This window comes from Panicum virgatum, chromosome 5K (genome assembly GCF_016808335.1).
Source record: "Panicum virgatum strain AP13 chromosome 5K, P.virgatum_v5, whole genome shotgun sequence".
In the NCBI taxonomy this organism is placed as follows: domain Eukaryota; kingdom Viridiplantae; phylum Streptophyta; class Magnoliopsida; order Poales; family Poaceae; genus Panicum; species Panicum virgatum.
This window is the reverse complement of record NC_053140.1, coordinates 18598597-18620345: the sequence shown is the minus strand read 5'-3', so window position 1 is coordinate 18620345 and position 21749 is coordinate 18598597. Positions and strand designations below refer to the sequence as shown.

The window sequence follows — 21749 nt, the reverse complement described above, 5'->3', positions numbered from 1 at the left end:
GGTCTTTTCTATTTTTCTAGCTAAGCTATACAGTAGTGCTGCAGTTCCTTTTTGCTGAGAATCCTTCATTTTTGCAGAGGAAACATGCAACCAAAACGCCAAGGAAAAGGATATAGGGCCGGTGCAGCAGCCTATGCGCGTGCATGTGAGGATCTAGTGACACATGCGTGCTCTTGTGCCGGCCACGGCCATCCATACATGCATCTCCCTTCGCGGATGCGACACGGGACGCAACGCTCGCCTGAAAGCAAGAGAATAACTGGCCGCTGACACACGCCGACGGCCCGGCCGTTCCTGCTGTCTCCGCAGCGCGCATTAGACAGCAGACGGACCAGAAATCTCCATTAACCTACTTGTTTACGAGTACTATAATCATAATCACCATCGTCATCTGAACTGAGATGATGTGGGAGAGCAGCCACCCGTGAACCCCAATGGATTCTGTGATTGATCAGCGGGTCTGTATATACTGCAGTCTGCAGATTAAAGGGATGGTAAAAAGGAAGAGCCAAAAATCACAGATGCAAGCTCGTTTACTGTCCAACGTAGCACATGATAAAGAGCTTGTTTGGTTTTTCTAGGAGTGAAACTGTTTAAATTTTTGACCACTAATTAAGAATATTAAATAAGACAACGTATCATGTGCAAACCAACCTCTTCGTGCAAACTATGGAAACTTCAATCTGAGTCATTGGATCAACATTCAAGGGGTATGAGGGATTGAGTAATTTTACAATCTGGACCCGCCCTAGGATTGGGCAATCACACTTTTACAAATCTTCCCTCCCACCTCTCTGCGTCTCTCCTTGAATGTTGATCTGATGGTACAGATCGAAGTTTCCATAGTTTGCACCTGATATGTTCCCATTAAATAAAGGCAATTTACAAAAAACTAACTCTAGAACCCCTGCGTTAGAAACCCCGACGAATCTAATAAGATTTTTGGCCGCATGATTAGAGAATGCTTACTGTAGCATCACTGTAGCCAATCATCAATTAATTGCCGTCATTAGATTTGTTGCGAAAAATTAGACCCATCCGTAAAGAGATTTTACAAATATACTTCATTTAGTAGTTAGTACTCTGTGCATACAAAATTCCCTTCTAGAATTGGGCCGAAGCTCTTCAAAGTAGGAGAATGCTAGAGGACAATGATGACATCTAATAAACTCTGAGAGAAATAGGATCGTACTAGATGGCGAACTTTTAAGGCTGCCAGAAATCTTTTTGGCAAGCTCATTGATTTAGAAGAACACGCGATGACTACGATTATTGTTAGAGTGCGCAGCGGAATTCAGCCTGATGTACGATCACACAAACGAGAATGACATCGAGGCACGATATTTTTTAACGAGGTTCGGCGATGTGCCTGCATTTTTGGGGCATGACTACGGGCGCTCCTCCCCATAAACAGCAGCTACACCGGCATCCAGTCACCACCGCGGCCACGCCGCCGCCCACGCCAGCCGTCCAAGTCGTCTCTCAGTTACACGGTAGTGCCCTCATATTTATGAGCTCTAGAAATACAAAGTACGACCCCAACTCTATCCCTAACCTACCAAATAACAATTCAAGTCCAATTGTAACTAAACTATACATATATTCGACACATATCTAACAATTGTCTCGCTGAAGAATGCTGCAGTTCACATATCAAGACGCAGATGCTGCGTAAAAGTGATCCGATCCATCAGAGCACAGAACACGGGGAGATACTATAGCCCAGACAACCACAAGAACTGTATGTACGTACTTGACATGGGAAAAAGAATTCCAGTTCAGCAAGCAAACTGAAAACAGCCGATCGATGAGCAATCCTGCGTGCTACGGATGGAAACAGTTTTGTCCTCTCAAGGTACAAGTGACATATGTACTACAGCCAGCGACGCTCAGAGCTACTAGTCGACTCACTGTCTTTGAATGCTTGTTGGTGAGCGTAACGGGCAGTTTCAGAGGCTCGATGCATGCGGTCTCGTACTTCTTCGGTTAAACCTCATCAGGCATCAGTGTTCCGTACTAAATTAAATCTGATCTAACAAAGTCGGCAGTCGGCAGTCGGCAGGGTCGAAACTTCCGATCAATTATGTTGGAACTTCCGACCTCGTGCAACCAGTTAAATTGAGGACCCTTCGTCGGAAGAACCGACGCACTTTCGACGGGGTCGGAACTTCTGACGTCCGGTCGGAACCCCTGTTGTTTTTGCAGGAACCATAGTGTGAGTGAGCGCAAAGTGTCTCTCAAAGGTCGTTAGCATCTCAATTAGGCACTTTGGCATTTTCAAGTCATCTTTCACATCCCTCTTAATAGGATGATGTTTCCTATACTCAAATTCAAAATAAAAATTATAAAGATCTTCAATGAAGCTCAATGACGTCTTTTGTTACTCTTTTTTTCATTTCAATAATTTTTGAACATCTTCATTGCTCGATAAACGCATTAGCTCCTTAATTATGCTTGTCATCAAAATCAAAACCCACTTGGGGGGGGGCAAATGCACTTGCAATCTCCCCGTTTTGGTGATTGATGAAAACACAATTAAGGCTCACAAGATATTCAAATAATCATTTAAATCCAATGATAGTGTTGGGCTCCCCCTCAATTTGTGCATTGTTCAAGATAAATTCAAAAATGGCCTCAAATGCCATTTGCACAAATTAACAGGAACTCCCTTATATCATTGCATTTGTGGGGTGCACGTGTCAAGAGTAATTTGTGATGCATATGACAAGATATATCACACAATAAAGTGGAAATAAATATTACACCAAGGTCATGAGCATCACATAGACATAAAGTTCGAATCACACTAGCACAATAAAGTCTTACAAATTTAAAAGTCTCACTTGGCACACAACACATCAGACATAACTCAAATGTCTTACATGTTCACAAACTAAGATAGAAGTTCACAAACTACTCGACGAGATAAGTAAAAAGCATGAAGTCTATGACCACGGTGAGCTCACTCCCTCTTTGGCGTCAAGCACCAAAAAGGAGAGGCCCTGCCATAAGCCACTACTCGTCGTCGTCCTCATCATCATCATTGTCATCGGCCTCCTCCGTGGATGTGTTGGCAGCAGGCACATCATCGTCCTCTTCATTTGACTTCTCACGTCCACCAAAGTCTTCTTTAATATCATCATCCCCTTGCACAGCACCATACATCATAGAGGGGCCTCCCATTTCCTCCCAAGGATTGTAGAAAGTGGGTGGTGGAGGAAAGTCGATGGGAGCCCTAAGAGGAGAATGAGGCATGCCTTGCTTGGTCATGAGTCCCTTTTGCATAGACTCAATCTTAAGGAGCTGCTCATCCAAATATTTCTGGTGGCATGGATCGCTTCGGCATTGTGCCTTAATACATTGAAGAATGCAAAGAGGCCTTGAGATAAGGAATTCAGAATTCCCTTCTTTGGAAAATGAGGAGGGCCATGGGAGCTAGATGGACCTTGACTAGATGGACCATGAGAGCTGGAAGGAGCTTGAGATAGGGCATGAGAGGGAGCACGTGGAGCACGTGATCCAATCTTGAGTAGCCTCTCTAGTGTGTCCTTGTTGGGCCTGTAGACTTGGTGCCCCTTGTCAGTCAAAATATTCACTCCAGTCACTTCCTTGATCATGAAAAAGATGTAAGGAGCATAGTGACATCCTTTCTTTGGAGAAACTGAGCAAATGATGATCTCCTCCCAAATGAAATCAAAGACACTGAACTCAGTTTGGTTTGGAGCCATCCTAGCAAGGAGATTCTTTGACATATTGGATACATTATCTGCATCACCACTCTTTGGAGTAAGGGTGTATCAAAAGAGCTGATTGAGCATCTTATAGTATGAAATCATTCCCTTGGTTTTCCCAAACTCAATCTCTCCATAAGCCCTGTCATACATATAATGCATTTCTCCATCTTCAAGCACATTCTCATCATGAATCTTTGGTCTGTCTAGATCCTCTGATGAAAATTCAAGAATAGTAGCAAACTCACTATAGCTAACAGACAACAGCTTATCTTGAATAGTCCAATGAAACTTCTTGCCTTCTCGGTCGACATAGAGAGTAGCATAGAATTGTGCGATCACCTCCTCATTCCAATCACAATTGAAGCTCATGATGGTATGCAAATTCATCCGGTCACAAACATGGACAGCCTCATTAACAACTTGCATGTCAAGATCCTCCAAATGAGTCCAATTGATTGATTTCATTTCAGTAGTTGGATTAGTCTTGGTCATGATGACCGTCTCATACCAATCAGCATGAAACCACAGCCAAAAGCGGACATCGTCGTGCATCTCGTTACGATACTCCCCTGGGTTCTCATATCTCAAGTTGTAGAAGTTGTGCTTGCCCTTCATATAATTCACTGTCCGATGTCCATCATAGGAGCCATGATGCGCCTTGTAGGTGCTTTCATGCGAATGATGATCCTTGTCAAAGGCTAAGTCCTCTCCAGCACCTTCCATGTGAGAACCAGGTGCGGAGGCCCTCTTGATGTGAGGACGAGAACCTTGGCCAGATGTGCCTTGAGGCAACAACCTACCACGCCCCTGGGCACGCTTTGGAACCTTGGATGCCACATCCTTTCTCTTCCCCCTAGCAGCCACTGGAGATGCATCATGGGTAGCCTCTGATTCTGAAGAGGAATTTGATTCAATTTCTGGAGTCACTTTCCTCTGCTTTTCTCTCTTATCGTGAGCCATCTGGAAATATATAATGCATATGAGGAATGAGTCAACATAAGGAATCAGATGGGATAGAACTGACAGAAAAAACACCCGAGTATGAACTCTAATCTTTGGAATGAGAGATTTTGCCATCCAAACTTTACAAGATTTTAGCCATATGTTCTCAGGTGTGCTAGGAACCTATTCCTTAAAGGAATCCATCTAACTCCATCTACATTTAGAGATCGGGCAACAGGGATTTTGAATGAATACCTTTTTGATTTCCCGCGTGAATCGGAGGAACGAAGGAGGGGATTAGAGTCTCCGATGGATGGGGAATCCAATGCACTACTTGGCCAAGAAATCCCACGGTCCAAACTTCAAATCGCCGCGAATGTATGTGAGAGTGGGAGGGAGGCAGCGGTGAGAAAGGAGTTAGGGTTTGGAGAGCAGCTCAACGCGCATATATAGAATCGGAATTATCGGAAGTTCCGTAGGCGAGAGTCGGAAGTTCCGATGGTGCAGAAAAGGATTTCCCGAAGACCCTCGGTCGAAAATAGGAGGGAACTTCCGATGGGAACGGAAGTTCCGACAACACGTCGGAAGTTTCGACGAGGCAGGGAGCAGCCGGCCGAGAGCCCTGGGTTGCTGTTACCTTATGCTGTGGCCGTGGCCGCATGTTATGTTCACGATGTGGACGTTGGAGCAGCCGGCGCCGACGGAGACGCAGTCGTCGCCTGCGGTGACAGACAGATCGATCGAGCTCAGACGAGGTCCGTCGATGGCAGCTACTAGCTAGCTACTTGGAAGGTCAGCGCGGAATTGCACGGCCTAGCGAAGATGGTGGAGGTGAGGTGACGGTGAACACGCCGTCCGGCGGCACCAGCAGCGTGGCCGCGACGGAGTTGGAGGAGCACGTGGCGCCTTCCACGCCGCGCGGAACGCGCGCGTGTCGTCGCCCGAGGCGTTGCCCGACGCCCCGAACTCCCTCACATCGAACACGGCTGGCGAGATGTCCTTGGCAGACGAGAGCTCTCCTATCCTTACGAACCCAATGAGAGGTGGGTTGGAGTTTTTTTCTCTCTCCTAGATGCTGGATAGGAGTTTGGAAAGGAGGCGGGTTGGAGTTACTCTTACATGTGCTTAGGCGGAAAAAAAGAAAAGAAAAAAAGAAAATTGAAGAAAAGAGGAGAAAAATATCCAAATTGAAGGAATTCATGTTTCCGGTGTCAAATTTTGAAAGACACGCTATTTGAGTATGGATGCATGAATTGAGTGTCAAATATTGCAATTTCTTCATGCGGATCACAGCAATCAAGTCTCAAAATATGGTCCAAAACAATCAGTGTTGTCGGTGAGATGATAGAGGAGACTACGTGTGAAAGAAAGACATCTATCTACTCACATGTGCATGTGTCATGAGTTTGAATCTCATGGCGCGCGCATTTATTGGAGCAAATTTTTTTCTAAGTGATGGTGACCGATACTAAATGGAGGCAGCCGGTACTAACGCCCCGCCGCTGGTACTAGTGCCCGTTTTTTTAGCTGTGATTCATGATTTTAGAAAATCTTGCCATTTGAATGAGTCAATAAACGAGAGTATGGAGGTAATTTCACACTACTAGCTTGAAGGGTAATTTAAATATTTGTCACTGTTATGAGAGGCTATCGTCCAGATACACCTTTTAGAACGTGTCTAACAAATTTGCCATCCGAGGCAGTCCAGGTCACTCTGCTAGCGTGGAGGTCTCACTCGGAATGACCGTACTGCCCCTCCTTAGGATTCCCTTTATCCCCCTCGGCCGGGCCCGCTCATAAGCTCGTTCTCGTCCCTGCTCACTCCCTCCCTCTCCCCCAGCCCGCTCCCGCCGCCGCGGTGACTTGGACGGCGACTCCACCCGCTCCGGTGACGAAGGCACGACCCAGTGACTGGAATCAGACGGATCCGCCGGTCTGACGAGCGAGCCCAGACAAGGGGTGATAAAGGGAATCTTTGAGAGGGGTAGCACGGTCATTTCGCATGAGACTTCCACGCTGGCAGGGTGACCTGGATTGCGTCAGGGCCAAAAGTGGCAAAACTTAGGGCTCGCGTTTCCCTCCGATGGCAAATCTGTTAGACGCGTTCTAAAAAGGTATCTGGACAGTGGTAATATTTAAATTACCACAGCTTGAATGGAAAATAATTTAAATTGCTTTTTTCATTAGAGGAAGGGAGCAGTAGTTTTTCCGTTTTTGAAAAGAGATTTTGGACTCACGGAGGTCAACAACAGCCGAGACAAACGGCAAGCGTTCGGCGGCCCTCGTCGGCTCGCCCCGCCGCTCGCTGCAATGAGGAAATGCTCCGGCGTGCTCCTCATCCTCACGCTCGCCGTCGGGCTCCTCCTCCTCTAGCACTCGCCCTCCCCCTCCTCACTCCCACCTCCCACCGCCGCCGCCGCCGGCCCGGTCGCCCACCTCCTCCCCTCCCTCCCCGGCCTCTCCGACCTCTACCCTCCCCCCGCCAACTCCACCGCCCAGCTCTCCTGGGGCCTCCTCCGCCGCTCCGACGCGCTCCCGGGCACCGCCGCGGGCGTCCTCGAGGCCGCCGATGCCTGGCGGAACCTCACCCAAGCTGTGGCCGCCGCCGCCGCGGCGGCAGGCGAGGTGGGGCGCGCCGGAGGGCCCGGCTGCCCGGCGTCAGTGGAGGGGGATCTGGGCGCCGGGCGTGCCAGGATCCCGTGCGGGCTCGCGGAGGGCGCCGCGGTGACCGTGATCGGGGTGCCCAGGGAGGGGGCGGCCCGGTTCCAGGTGGAGATGGTGGGCGCCGGCGGTCAGGTGCTTATGCACGTCAATGTGAGCCTGGGAGCCGCGGGGATGGTGGTGGAGCAGAATTCATGGACGCCCGAGGAAGGGTGGGGGGAGTGGGAGCGATGCCCGCCTGTTGGTGATGTCGGACGCAGCAATAGCAGCTTGCAACGAAGGTTAACTGTCTTAATTTTGCCTTGATCTGCATGTCTGATGGATGCAATGATTTCAAAGTCTAGTCCACTAGTTAGTTGTAGCTATGATTTCAAATCTTGGAAACTTGCTTATGCCTGTGCTGCTCTATAGTTACTGCTAGGCATGTAAGGTACTGATGTGCCTCAATCTCCTCTCATTGACTGTCACAGACTTGATGTGAAAGAATATGCAAAGGATTAGTATTTGCGCCATAGGGAAAGTAGTGCCACAATAGTCCAACAAGCAGCCGTTTCCTCGCGTCCTGGTTGAGGCTTTGATTCTTATCACTGTTTTATGGTTAGTACTTAGTGCAGGACTTAGCGGGTTTGCTTCAGTATTTATAAAAAGTACATAGCTTAAATGTGTTGTGGACGTAAACACACAAATCCTGGGGGGCAGCTGAAAACTGATTTGTACCTAAGAGCTATTTATCAACAGATCCAAACAATAAGAAACTAACAGGAATCTAGTTTATAAATACAGTAAACTGTTATAGTCAAGGATAGATTTATAAACATCAAAGTTCAGCTAGGCGCTAGGCGGAATCTAGGCGCTGACCCATTGCCTAGCGTCTAGTCGGGAGTACTCGGTCCTAGGCGCTCCTAGGCGTTTTCCTAAGCGTTTTAATTTTTATACACATATATATGTATTATCTTAAATTAACATAAATAAAAGAAAAAAAATAAGAGATCTGTGGACCTAAAGTTAAAGAAAGGCCCATCAAAAAAGCCCAGCAGCCCACCTTATCTACCCTTCCCACCTTATCCATCCAGCCATCCTCTCTCTCTCTCAATCACACGATCCTCCCTCTCCCCTGTTTCGTCTCCGACGCCGCTTGTCTACAGTCCACTTCGCAGATGCGCTTGCCGCACCCGCACTGCTTCCCAGCTGCGCCTGCCACCTCCACCTCCACCGCCTCCTCCTCCGCCGCTGGTGCCCGATGTCGAGCCCGTCTGAAGTTCCTCCCCCACCAGCAACCTCCGCCAGGCGCTCCTCCACCCCCACCGGCGCTGCCTAGCGCCCAGAGCGCCGACTACCCCCATAGTCGAGGCGACGGGCTTCGCCTAGCGACTAATCGCACCTAGTCGCCGCCTAGGCGCCGCCTAGCCGAACTTTAAACATGCAAATTACAGCGTATAAGATTGCTCTTTGCTTGTAATCTCAATGTCATAAAAAGATGCAGAGAGTATATCAGTATGGATGGGAGTTTCATTTGAGGTGCCAGCGAAGACATTGCTATATGTTCTTGTTCTTGAATTATTAATGGTTCTGGTGTCATGGTTCAGATAGTTGTATTGCATTTTTTAATGAATGAAATTTAAAGTTTACTTAAAATACATTTGCTAGTGATTAAAATTTGAGTACACAAGGTGATAATGTGGACCTTTTCAGTGATATCGTCCTGCATTGCTCATGTCCTCTGTTGATTCCTGACTACAGTTAAAAAAGCCTTGATGGGTAATAACATAATATTTGTGAGTAATGTTATGCACACCACTGTATCTGTTACCAAGATCGAGGTGTTATTAGATTCTTCGTGTACCAGGTCCATTACAAGCATGCGGCACTGTAGTGACATTTGACTAACCTGGTGACATGCCATAGTAGATGCTAGCGGTCTACTTAGGGAATCCTACAAAACAAGAAGTCATTAACTACAAATTTCAACATATGGACGCGTATATTATTTTTTTGGAGTATTTATAAAAAGAGTCAGCATTCATGCAGATTTATTCTTTTGTACTTTTTATTGGACTTGTATGGTGTTCTTTAGTATATTTACATGATGAGTTCCTTAAATTTGCAATTCAAACTTTGATCTGTTAATTAAGTAGTTCTAGTAATGCCGACTCCTGACTGGAATGGCCAGTTATAATAGGTTGCCCCATTGGGTCACTTGATCACATCTTAGTATTTTGCTGTTTAAAAATAAATTTTCATCTTTAGAATTTTAGTTACTAAACATTCATCTTGTTATTTATAGTCTCTGCTGGTACTGATAAAAGAAAAAATATTTTTCTATATGTTTGACCAGTCTAGTCGATGGGCTTGTTCGTTGCAATGAGAAAGTGGGTGCCAGCGTCATCCAGGAGAATAACAATACCATGATAAATGTTACCGGGAACCAACCTGAAGATGGGCAGAAGCCAAAAGAGCGCAGTCAGTTAAGTGGCAGCTTCTCAATTGTTGAAGGAGAGCCTTTTACAGTAACAGTGTGGGCTGGTGTAGAGGGATTCCATATGACAGTAAATGGCCGGCATGAAACATCATTTGCCTATAGAGAGGTGAGATTTTTTCAAAGCAATAAGACTTCATACTTTGATTTTGTGAGTACTGCATAATTGTGAAAACCTTTAGGTTTTTGATAGAGGTCGGAGCCATGGTTGATAGCAGAAGTCAAGGTTTCTGGTGATCTGGAGCTCTTGTCATTATTGGCTAATGGATTGCCAGTTTCAGAAGAAATCGACATGGCTAGTGTCGCGCTTCTGAAGGCCCCACCTCTGCCAAAGAAGCGAACTTTTCTACTGGTTGGTGTTTTCTCTACTGGAAACAACTTCAAGCGGCGGATGGCTCTGAGGCGAACATGGATGCAATATGAGGCTGTCCGCTCAGGCGATGTAGTAGTCCGATTTTTCTCTGGTCTTGTAAGTTCACTTTATGTGCCTGCCTTGAGTAATGTTACAATATTTCTAGTTCTTTCTTTTGAACCAGTGTCTCTGTTTAGTTGAGACACCTTAGCAGACAAAGAATCACTTGCTTATTCTCATGTCTCCACAGCCTAATTATTTCCCTATTTTCCCACTAGCTTCAGCATATAGGAACTTAAATTTTCAACTCCACTGAACAAGGCACTGTTGTTCAGAATAAAAGTAGTAGAGAGCACCATGTCACACTGATATTATAGCAGTTCTTTCTTCTTTACTGGAATGTGTAAGACTGAGGAACAAGATGAAACTTTTACAAAAAATTACATATAAAGGATAAACTAAAAGGACGTATATTATAAGCTCCACTTTGCATCTGTTGAAGTATTGTTTCACCTCTAATCCAAGCTCCTAAGTATGCAAGAACATCTGCTTGCATTACAAATATTCTTGACAATGTGAATCATGTTCATTTGTATTCTTTTGTAGTGAACCTTCTCTCCTTGCATTAAACTGAGCTGTCGTCTAAGCTTCTTTCAATATTCAGTTATTCTCAATGGTAATCAATTCTACTTCCATTCTTACATCATCTTTCTTTATCCGCAAAATACAGCACAAGAGTGAGCAAGTCAATATGGAATTATGGAGAGAAGCTCAATTGTATGGTGACATCTACAAGCTGTTAATATTCTGATGCCAAAGAGATTTCCATGAAGTGTAAAAGATATCAATACCTTTGCAGTTTATGTTGTTTTTACTAGCTATTATACCTGCAGCCTAATCATGTAGTTTAGTTTGTGTACTAATCAAATGGAATACTTGGTATAGCTTGTAAGCTTCACCATTTGTTGTGCAGTTACACATTTTGACAAAAATTGAAATGAGAAAGTCATTGTTGCCTTGCTACTTGATTGAGGGAAAGAATTTGAATTTAGTTTGTCATGATTTTTATTTGCCTGTTGTGTTATGATGACATGGTGTTGTATTGATTTAGTAACTTTCCAAATTGCATGTATAAGCAGAGTTAAAATAAATGCACGCACATCCTATTAGCATACACTTATATAAGTATATTTTTTGTTGCAATTTTGCAGACCAAAATTGTTCCTACAAAGTACATCATGAAAACAGACGATGATGCTTTTGTTAGGATCGATGAAGTGGTCTCAAGCTTGAAGAAGAGCAACTCCCATGGCCTTCTGTATGGTCTAATTTCTTTCCAATCTTCACCACACAGAGATAAAGATAGCAAATGGTTAATCAGTCGGAAGGTATTTCCTGCAGCATTTATTATGCAAGAAGATTTCATTTGATTGGTTGCTTTTTCACACTTTTGAGAAATGCAGGAATGGCCTTTCGACATGTATCCACCATGGGCACATGGTCCAGGTTACATAATCTCTTGACATTGCTAAGTTTGTAGTCCTAGGTCACCAGGAACTGACTCTTCAGGTAGGTTATGATCAACGGATTTCCTGTTGTGTTCTTTTGGCGCACATCGGTGCAGGTCTTGATTGATCTTGTTGCTGTCTCAGCTATTCAAACTTGAAGATGTGGCAATGGGGATTTGGATCCAACAGTACAAGAGCAGTGGTCAACAAGTAAACATCGTGACTGATGATAGATTCTACAGTGAAGGATGCGAGTCGGACTATGACCTTGCTCACTACCAGACCCCAAGGCTTATGATGTGCTTGTGGGAGAAGCTTAAGACGGATTATCAAGCTGTATGCTGTGAATAGCATCTGCATCAACATTTGCAAGTAGGAAGAGCGATAGATTAGCCTTCTTGTACAACACATCACCGAGATTTTTTGATGCTCAGTGGAAATTGTTGGAACCAAGCGCCCAACACTTGTAACATCAGGTAACCCGTATGTTGTACGTCCTTGTTCCCAGTTTTTCAGGTGGAGGGTTCTTCGGTTTTTCGAATTACAGATGCCTGTTGAAATGGAGTTGAGCATGTACTTGAGAGAGTTCCCATCTGCTGCAGATCTTGCGATGCTAAAGACTCTTGATAGCTATTCTACAATGTAACTTCAAAGCTGTGACTGTGGATCCCATATGCCCATGCAAAATGCTGACGAGACACGATAGGAAGCCTTTGGTTTCGATGGCTGTCGAGGACAAGTGCAATTGACATGTGAGGCAATGTAGGCAACTTATTAAAGTCTCGTCTGTCTTAGTTGCTGAAAGCTCCATCTTCGAGGATACGGACGTTCATGCGATGTTCATCTCAGATGCTGAAAGCTCCACCTGCGCGGATACGGACGTTCATGCGATGTCCAAGACAAACTTGAAAGGTCGTTGGTGGCCTGACTCCATATTTTGCACAAAAAAGAATCTCGAGAAAGAGAGGAAATATACCAAAATTAACAATGTTTCATTGCAATGTAAACTTGATGCGGGTCGTAGAAAAGGTATGCTATTCCCATTTCCATTGTGCAGACAGAGATAGCTCAGTTGACCATAGTTTCATATCAAACAATAACTACAGAAAGCAGAAGAGAGAGAGAAAAAAGAGAAATGTCGTTTTCTTTATGTTGAGAAATATCTCTCTTTCTTGCTTAAAAATATTTTTCCTGTCCAAGTTACTTCCTCCGTCCATAAAAAAAATGTAATTATGGGATCCGTGTCGGTAACTAATTTAAATTTGACCAAATTTATAGGAATAATATTAAATTATATCTTCAAAAAAATTATTATAAAAATATATTCTATAACTAATCTAATGGTACTTATTTTATATTATAGATATTATTATTTTTATATAATTTAGTTAAAATTTAAACTGTTTGATTTGAAAAGTGAGAATTGCATTATGGGGGGAGTAGGAGTATTATTTTGGAGCAATAAAAAAAAATCGTAAAGCCAGAAGCGACAGATGCCCCTGGCCCCCCCTCTGATTGATGGGGCCCCACCGGCGGCCGCAATATGCGCTTTCCATTTCGCTTCCTCCCCCGTCCTCCTCTCCTGGCCGCCGGCTCTCCCCTTCCTCCTCCTCTCTCCTTCCAGAGCACGAGGATTCTTCCGAACAGCGAAGCCCTAACCGGAGAGGGGGATAGAGATGGCGCTGGCGATCCTCGCGAGGCGGCGCGCGGCGGAGGCCGTGCTCCGGCGGCCGCGGGCGGCGGCCGTGTCGGCGTGGAGGGCGTACGCGGCGGCGGGCGAGGAGAGCGACGTCGTCGTGCTGGGCGGCGGGCCCGGCGGGTACGTCGCGGCGATCAAGGCCGCGCAGCTCGGGCTCAAGACCACCTGCATCGAGAAGAGGGGCACCCTCGGCGGGACCTGCCTCAACGTCGGGTGCATCCCGTCCAAGGTTCTGCGCCCGGCCTGCCTCTCTCGTACCGCCCCCCCCCCCCCACTCCCCAATTGCCGTGCCCTCTAGATTTATCGTTACTGCTTTCCGATGCATTGCCCTGCGGTATGATTCGTGGCCATAGATCTGTTGCTGTGGGGGGTCTAGGGTAAACCCAGGTCGCTTGCGACGGCCGTGCGGCTCTTGCTGTTGTAATTCGAATAGATGATGTTGATTGCGCGCTTTGATGTGGGTGCGTTGGTGTTGAAGTGCCTGTACCTTGGTTCTGCAAGGGACGCAGTTTCTGTTTGGTGACTAATTTTGCAATGTGCGGTTAAGGTTTGAGTTGCATTGCGTACATGCCTGTTTGGTGGATTCCAAATCCACTGCATATTGTGACGTAGAGTGAGTGTGTTCTGCTTTGTTTCTGCTGTCCATTTGGAATTCTGTCTCTTTCAAATCTAGCTGGTTTGGCATCTGCTTTGATAATAACAATTTTTTTTTAAAAAAAATAGGACGGTATTGGTGCAAGTATCATGTTAATACTCTTTAAGATTGCAATAATACATGCATGTTTGATAGACGGATCAGTGTTCCAAATCCACACCATTTATTGTCACGCTCATGATTAGATATTTTCTATCTTCTGCTTTATTTCTTCCATCTCTTTGTTATTCTGTCATTTTGAAATCTGATTGGTTAGGATCTGCTTCTATGAGACATCCAAAAAAATAGCAATGTACGCTATACTGTTCCAGTATCATCGTAATACTCTCCTTAGTGTCCTCTAACCTCCTTGTTGGTGGCTCTTGTGAGTTTCATCTCTAGCTTACTCCAACTTGTGTTACTACTAGTAATAAAGTTTGGTCTTGTTGACAAAGATGAAGATGTATTAATTGCAATGTTCCAATCTTTACACCTTACTTTAATAATGTGAAAGAGAATACACGATTGCAGCATGCCACTTATAATAGGGTAATATGTGATCATTTCTTGTTATTTTTTCATCAGTTAATGCTTGTCTTTGGTCCATGTATGTGGTTGCAGACATATATTGTGATACGAGAAGAGTAACTGTTTCAATTTGATTTACACACACTATTAGATCAACATAAACACCTGATACGATTTTATAAATCTAGATCTGTTCAACGGTGTTTATTTTGATTTTATGTCCTGAGTTTGCTTCTGCTAGTCTGCTGCAATTGACCTTTCTGACAGTAATTGGGTTTGTTTGGTTTTGGTCCATATGATATCTGACTGTTGGTTGAACTGGGAGTCATATATCACGATATTGTATGCTTTGGTCATAGTATTTCTAGTTAATAATTTTAGTTTAGCTGTTCTTTTCTTATGAATTGTTTCTCAGCTATCCTTTTTGACTCTTTGATTGTACGCTATGTGACCCTAACGGAGTGGCATGATTTCTTATAGTTATAAGCTATTCACACTTTCAGGCTCTATTGTTCAATCAACTTGAGTTTGATAGTGCGCAATGTGACCCGAACGAGTGGCACTATTCCTAGTTTACCATTTATGTGTGATTGGCTCTGTATTACAGTATTTTATTACTTGTTTTGTGGTGGTTGTCATTCACAATCAAATTAAATGAGTGTAATGCTTGAACCTTGTTGACGATGTAGTGCAGCATATAAATGATGAAAAGGGCTCTGTGTTGGGTCTTCTTTGAGCCAGAGTACTGTTTTGCGCTAAGAGATGATGTATTTTCTCTTTTTTGTGGGAAATAAGCACATCGCTTGTAAATTTGTTGCTACACAGTATGATTCAGGCTCTATTGTTCTATCATTATCGTTGTTCAACTGTGCACTTTTTGTTTGTATGGATACATAGCTAAGTATCACTACATGAGATCTAAACCTCTTCCTTACTACTCCCTCCATATAGGAAATAGATGACGTTTAGGACAGCGACACGGTCTTCAAAGCATAACTTTGACTGTTTATTTTTATAAAAATATTTGTTGAAAAGTGATATATGTATATTTTTATGAAAGTGTTTCTTAAGACAAATCTATTCATATAATTTTCACTTTTTCAAACTCAATAACTTAAAAGTTATTCATGATTTATATTCCCAATGTTTGACTCAAATCTTGTCCAAAACGTCATCTAAATCCTATATGGAGGGAGTATCTTATAATTTAGTTTTTCAAGAACTAGCCTATAACTCCATACTAGTCCAACTCAAGATTTACACTGTTGTTCTATCTTGGATCATCAACAATGGAGCGTATCTCTATACACTTTTACCTTGGACCCAATTGTTGTTTTTCTCTGTATCATTGCCCTAGGGAATTATCAACTTCGGTGATTTATTTTTATCGTCATGCTTCATTAGGAACACTTCTAAGTCTGTCCATGCATCCAATTTTGTATTTCAGGCTCTTCTGCACTCATCACATATGTACCATGAAGCAAAGACTTCTTTTGCGCACCATGGAGTTAAGATCTCAAATCTGGAAGTGGACCTTCCAGCGATGATGGCTCAGAAAGACAAGGCTGTGGCAGGACTAACAAAAGGGATTGAAGGACTCTTTAAAAAGAACAAGGTGACCTATGTTAAAGGCTTTGGGAAATTGGCTTCCCCCTCAGAAGTATCAGTTGATTTAATTGATGGCGGTAGCACTGTTGTCAAGGGGAAAAACATAATCATTGCAACTGGGTCTGACGTAAAATCACTTCCTGGAATAACTATTGATGAGAAGAAAGTTGTTTCATCTACTGGTGCTTTGTGCTTGTCTGAGATCCCAAAGAAACTGGTGGTAATCGGTGCAGGTTATATTGGCCTTGAGATGGGTTCAGTCTGGAACCGCCTTGGTTCAGAGGTCACTGTTGTTGAATTTGCGCCAGATATAGTACCATCAATGGATGGCGAGGTCAGGAAGCAGTTCCAACGCATGTTGGAGAAGCAGAAGTTCAAGTTCATGCTCAAGACAAAGGTAGTTGGGTGTGATACCAGTGGAGATGGCGTGAAGCTGACGCTCGAGCCTGCAGCTGGTGGTGATCAGACCATCCTTGAAGCAGATGTTGTCCTTGTCTCTGCTGGCAGAACCCCATTTACTTCTGGCATCGGACTAGAAACCATTGGTGTTGAGACAGATAAGGCTGGCAGGATACTAGTTGATAAGCGCTTCATGACCAATGTGAAGGGAGTCTATGCAATTGGGGATGCCATCCCTGGGCCCATGCTTGCCCATAAAGCTGAAGAGGATGGTGTTGCATGTGTTGAGTTCATTGCTGGAAAGGAAGGCCATGTTGACTATGACACAGTTCCAGGTGTAGTTTATACACATCCAGAAGTTGCCTCTGTTGGCAAGACTGAGGAGCAGGTGAAGGCTCTAGGAATCGCCTACCGTGTTGGCAAATTCCCACTGCTGGCTAACAGCCGTGCAAAGGCCATTGACGATGCTGAGGGGCTAGTCAAGGTGGTGGCTGAGAAGGAAACTGACAAGATTCTCGGTGTGCACATAATGGCGCCTAATGCTGGGGAAATCATCCACGAAGCTGTGCTTGCCTTGCAGTACGGAGCATCGAGCGAAGACGTTGCCCGCACTTGCCATGCGCATCCCACTGTGAGCGAGGCCCTCAAGGAGGCTTGCTTACAAACCTTCTCCAAGGCTATCCACATATGATTCCTTGGTTTTTCTTTTCTTATCACCCAAATGTTGGGTCAGGAAGTTAATTTTGGATCTCTGGGACCAAAAGGTCTCTGTTTGTTCGCAATACTGCGAATTGAGCCATGCCATCTTATAGCAGTCTGTTTTGATTTTACATATCTGCTATATACATCCCAGTAATAATATCCTGGTACTTGGGTGTATCTCCGCAACGACTCTTATTTATTTCCGATATCTATTACCAGCAACTCAGTGCAGATTTATATTACGGTATCCTTTGCTTCATCTGTTGAAACGCCACTCTTTTCTATTTCTTTTTTCCATTGAGATACTTAACGCATTCTTACGTGAAGCTTTCAGTGACGATTCAATTTTGCTGGGAACTCCACTATGTGTATTATGTGAATCGAACGAACTGACATGGTCCCTTCTGACTGTTGGGGGTTATAACTACATAAACATGAGATGATTGCAAAAAAAGTTTAATTGCTTGTTAATAGTATCTTTGAAGCTTTGCACGCATTTAACATCAACCATACTTTTTTGGACTCAAAACAGCCACTTTGAAGGTGCATTTTCCTTGTGGCCGGTTGGTACATTTGGTTTGTGATGGCATCTGGCCCAAGAAGCATAATCATACCGGAAAAATAGAAATGATAAATAAGAGCCGAACTTAAGCTTCATACTAGCCATAATATTCACTCTTTTATTCCTCTGTCAACACATTATTTTCCCCACATCTGCAGTGACAATATGCAACCTTCTGTTGTGATAATCATGCTTCAATGGAAATGAAACCGATCAAATTCTTGAGTTCTTGCATTGGAGTGATCGTCAAGGCTGAGGGATCTTGCTGTTACGCTCCTTTGCGAATGCCGCGAAGCGTTCTAGACCTTTAAGAAGTAAGCCTTCCATGAATGGTTTCAGTGCCTGGTGAATGACGATTAGATTGATCAATTTAAGGATTTGCAACAGCTGTTGGAATATGGCAACAAGCATACGATGTGTTGATATGCCACTTACTGATCCAACCGGTGCCAAAATTTCAGGAATCTCATACGCCACAGTTAGCTGAAATCAATAATCAAAGAAATATATTGTATTTCTTATTAGTTCACAATACTTTTTTGCGAAAGAATTCACAGGACTGGGTGCTCACTTGTACTCTACAAGACGATGGGGTTTTAGGGAAGAAGCGAACAGCGCCTCTGCAACAAGCAGATTTGGTTATGTTAGGTTTAGGAGTTATCAATTTAGAAACACATAATGAGGCTCTCCTATTGAAAAATTTACACAAGTTCTTCAACAAATCAGACATTCCCTGGGTTAATCTGTTCTGGGAGAAACACTACAGAAACGGTAAACTCCCGAGTCACATAAAAGATGACTCCTTTTGGTGGAGGGATATTCTCAAACTACTAGATGCTTTTAAAAGAATGGCAATGGTTAATATTCAGAATGGTGCAAGTTGTCTGTTTTGGGTTTGATATTTGGGGAGGACAGGTACAACATCAACAATCCCCAGAGCTCTTTTCCTTTGTAAAAAAGCAAGCACTTGTCGTTCCAAACTGTCCAACAAACAGAACCATTACAGTCTCTTTCCATTTACCCCTCTCTGTGGAAGCTTTTGCACAAATGGAGCAGCTACAACTAGTAAACAATCAGCCAATTTCAGACAATCCGGACTGGTGGCAATATATTTGGGGAAATACTCAGTTTTCCTCCAAAAAGGCTTACTTACATCTCACTGGTCATGCTCAAGTTCCCCGGCTTTCAAATGGTTATGGAAATCTAGTTGTCAAAACAAACACAAAGTTTTCTTCTGGCTGCTACTCAAGGATCGCCTTAGCACGAGAAATTTACTAAGACGGAAAACAATGGTACTTGATTCTTATGAGTGTGAACTATGCAACTCACGACAGGAGGAAACCTTGGAGCACCTTTTCCTAAGATGTCCCTATGCAATTGCTTGCTGGAATCTCATAAATCTATATGTCAGCCGGCCCTCAAGTTTCAATTTTCGAGGCAGTTGTCAGTTTTAAGGGACAATTACATACGCTCATTTCATTGGACATTATCATTTTGCTTTGTTGGGCTATCTGGACCTCCAGGAATGATGTCATCTTCCAGAATAATCATGTTTCTCTCTCGTCGACAAGAGCAACATTCAAGAAAGAACTCACACTGCTTTTGCACTGTGTGAAATCAAAACATAAAGCATGTTTAGCTGAATGGATCAATAACTTTGGTTAATGTGTCTACTTAGCTTGATCTTCTTTCTTTGTATCTTGAGTTGGTTTGTAAAGACTATTTTCCTGTTTGTTTTTTAATATATATCTATAATCAGTAGGGGATGCTCATCCCCTCCTGTTGCCTCAAAAAAAAAAAGTTTACCATGGATGATTTACAAATTATTGTAGTGCAACAGCTGGATTTTGCAGAAAATAAGCATTAAGAGGACTAATATATGAATGCAACAGCTGGATTTTTATTTTCCGAAGAGTTACCTGTTAGGAAGGCCTTCAAGAGAACGCCAATGGATCTTTTGGTTTTTAGTCGGCTGACACACAGAAGTGATGTCATTGAGACGGAACGTTAACAGCCAAACTTACAGCAGCCTTGTCATATCTGATACTCACCGTCATATTTCGAGCAAGCCAAGAGAATTCTACATTCCGACCAAATACCTCGTACTTCAGACTCCAGCGTGAAAGATCTGGTTTATCTTCAAGGACCTATAAATAATCATTTGCATATGTGTGCTGAAACTGAAACAAAAGCAGCATATGCATGCAAAGCCAAGCTAGTGAAAAGGATATGTACACAAGAACTATATTAACATATATCAGTATCGTTTCAAATATAATGAACAACACTAACCTTGACAGATGAGATGAATGGCATCCACTGAGGAATGCTCTCACGTTCTGAGTAACACTGATAGGCAACGGAACATGGAACATCAACTTCAAGTTCAGTGCTGTTGCCAAGGCAATATTCAGTCCAAATTCATAATGTACCAAAGTTCGATGAACAAATTTATGTCAAAACTACTGCAGTCAAGCAGGTAAGTTGCCGCAAGATTGTTATTGCGCAGTGAACTTCTAGTAAACAATTATACCAGTTTTCAATTGCACTGGAAACCATGCTATGATTTTACTCTTTCGAAGGAGAAAAAATGTCTATACAGATTTTTTTTCTTACTGAAATTCAAGATCATCCGATCAAGTGCTCAGAAGCAACAACATATGAGGCATCTTATTTTTGGTTTCAAACCAAGTATGAGACAAGTTAGAATGACCATATTAGATGTAATCCGAAACTCTATATGTTTAAAAATGGTGGTTAGACTTAACATAGCCACATCTAGAAGACTTTCCTATTGAAAGTACACATCAACATTTCTTGCATCAAGTCATAGCTGAAGTGAAAAACTTTGCCCCAACAAATAGTTTCTTCCTCAACAAGAGAGCTTTCTGAGTCAGACATACAGTTTGGATATGAAGTGATAAATAGCATCCAGAACCTGGGGCCAGCAAAATCTAGCCCTATCCACTGCTTGTACTGGTCCTTATCCATCTTTTGCTGCTTCCATGGACCACCGTGCATGGCTGTTAATACTTCGTCTCACCCTAATTACCAATATATTGAATACCGACCGAGATACACTTCCTAAAGTCCAGCTCCTCTTCAAGTAAACATTGAACTTTCGTGACACAATGTCTGCAAGCAGAGTGAGCTCAAAAGGAAAAGTAGAAAGAGAAAAGGGAAAATTTCTCCTATTCAATATAGCAAGCTATAATTATAGTATGATAGCCAGGGGCGAAGCCAAGACTGGAAGATCACCGGGGTCTTGCGTAAAATATGATGGGGTCATTAAGAACAATTGATAACTATCTACAGTGATTGTCCATTGAAATCTTCTAAGTTCATCGGGGCCGGCGGACCCAGTACCAAGTGGTAGCTCCGCCACTGATGAATGATGATAGCCCTGGTGAATCAAGACTTGACAACCCACAAGAAAATGAAAATCGTAGTTCCCTCATTGGGAACCAAAATGTTGCATGAATTCAACCCACAAGCCCAGAAACAGATTGAAGATTGGTGAAGCGTCCCAAGAACTGACACAGGGATGCGAGGAATCAGGAAGATTCAGGAGGAGAGGCGCGTACGTGCACTCCTGCCACTCCATGGCGACGGGAGAGAACAAGGCGGGCCTCGCCACAGGCCGTGCCCTTGCCCTGCTGCTGATGCCGCTCGCCCTCGCCTTCCCCTCCCGTCTCCTCCTCATCCACCACCGGCTGCTGCCGATGCACAGCACCTTGCTCTGAGATGGCCGCAGGGCCAGCGACGGCGAGGACGGGGCCACTGCCTCCAGGCTCGCCTTCCCGGCGGCCGGGTGGTAGTACAAGGCGGCGGCCATGGCTGCTCCCTACTCGTCCGCGCGTGCCGTGTGCGTGGTTGAATGGCTGCGCGGGCACTGTCTCGTGGCGACCACAAGAATATCTACCATATTCTCTATTTCTGTATAC

The 21749-nt window shown here is 43.9% G+C and overlaps 2 protein-coding genes and 1 pseudogene across 4 annotated transcripts; 2 read left to right on the top strand and 1 right to left on the bottom strand.

Moving 5' to 3' along the window:
* Positions 1-6950: 6950 nt before the first annotated feature.
* LOC120706806 lies at positions 6951-12326 on the top strand (annotated as a pseudogene).
* An 897-nt stretch (positions 12327-13223) lies between these two features.
* On the top strand, positions 13224-17486 carry LOC120706801 (leghemoglobin reductase-like). 2 transcript variants are annotated; one of them, XR_005688435.1, is made up of 3 exons: positions 13224-13601; positions 15982-17290; positions 17322-17486. XR_005688435.1 is itself a non-coding variant. In XM_039991533.1 (2 exons), exons 1-2 carry the CDS (start codon positions 13350-13352, stop codon positions 17230-17232), a joined length of 1503 nt encoding a protein of 500 aa, XP_039847467.1. In that variant the 5' UTR covers positions 13224-13349; the 3' UTR covers positions 17233-17485. The 2 variants fall into 2 exon arrangements, 1 of the variants encoding a protein (XP_039847467.1); XM_039991533.1 differs by having other exon boundaries at positions 15982-17485.
* A 253-nt stretch (positions 17487-17739) lies between these two features.
* On the bottom strand, positions 17740-21737 carry LOC120706803. 2 transcript variants are annotated; one of them, XM_039991535.1, is made up of 7 exons: positions 21390-21721; positions 20098-20197; positions 19857-19952; positions 19725-19777; positions 18377-18425; positions 18241-18288; positions 17740-18147 (listed from the first exon to the last, which is right to left on the bottom strand). In XM_039991535.1, the coding sequence occupies exons 1-7, from the start codon at positions 21638-21640 to the stop codon at positions 18052-18054; spliced, it is 693 nt and encodes a 230-aa protein (XP_039847469.1). In that variant the 5' UTR covers positions 21641-21721; the 3' UTR covers positions 17740-18051. The 2 variants fall into 2 exon arrangements, 1 of the variants encoding a protein (XP_039847469.1); XR_005688436.1 differs by lacking the exons at positions 17740-18147; positions 18241-18288; positions 18377-18425 and adding exons at positions 18887-19412; positions 20709-20837; positions 21138-21208 and having other exon boundaries at positions 21390-21737.
* Positions 21738-21749: the final 12 nt, after the last annotated feature.

Coding starts and splice junctions, on each gene's coding strand:
- LOC120706801 (XM_039991533.1), top strand. CDS start 13,350: ATGGCGCTGGCGATCCTCGCGAGGCGGCGCGCGGCGGAGGCCGTGCTC. Junction 13,602..15,981: donor TCGGGTGCATCCCGTCCAAG/GTTCTGCGCCCG, acceptor TTTGTATTTCAG/GCTCTTCTGCACTCATCACA.
- LOC120706803 (XM_039991535.1), bottom strand. CDS start 21,640: ATGGCCGCCGCCTTGTACTACCACCCGGCCGCCGGGAAGGCGAGCCTG. Junction 20,198..21,389: donor ATGGAGTGGCAGGAGTGCAC/GTACGCGCCTCT, acceptor CCTTGGCAACAG/CACTGAACTTGAAGTTGATG. Junction 19,778..19,856: donor GGCTTGCTCGAAATATGACG/GTGAGTATCAGA, acceptor TCTGTGTGTCAG/CCGACTAAAAACCAAAAGAT.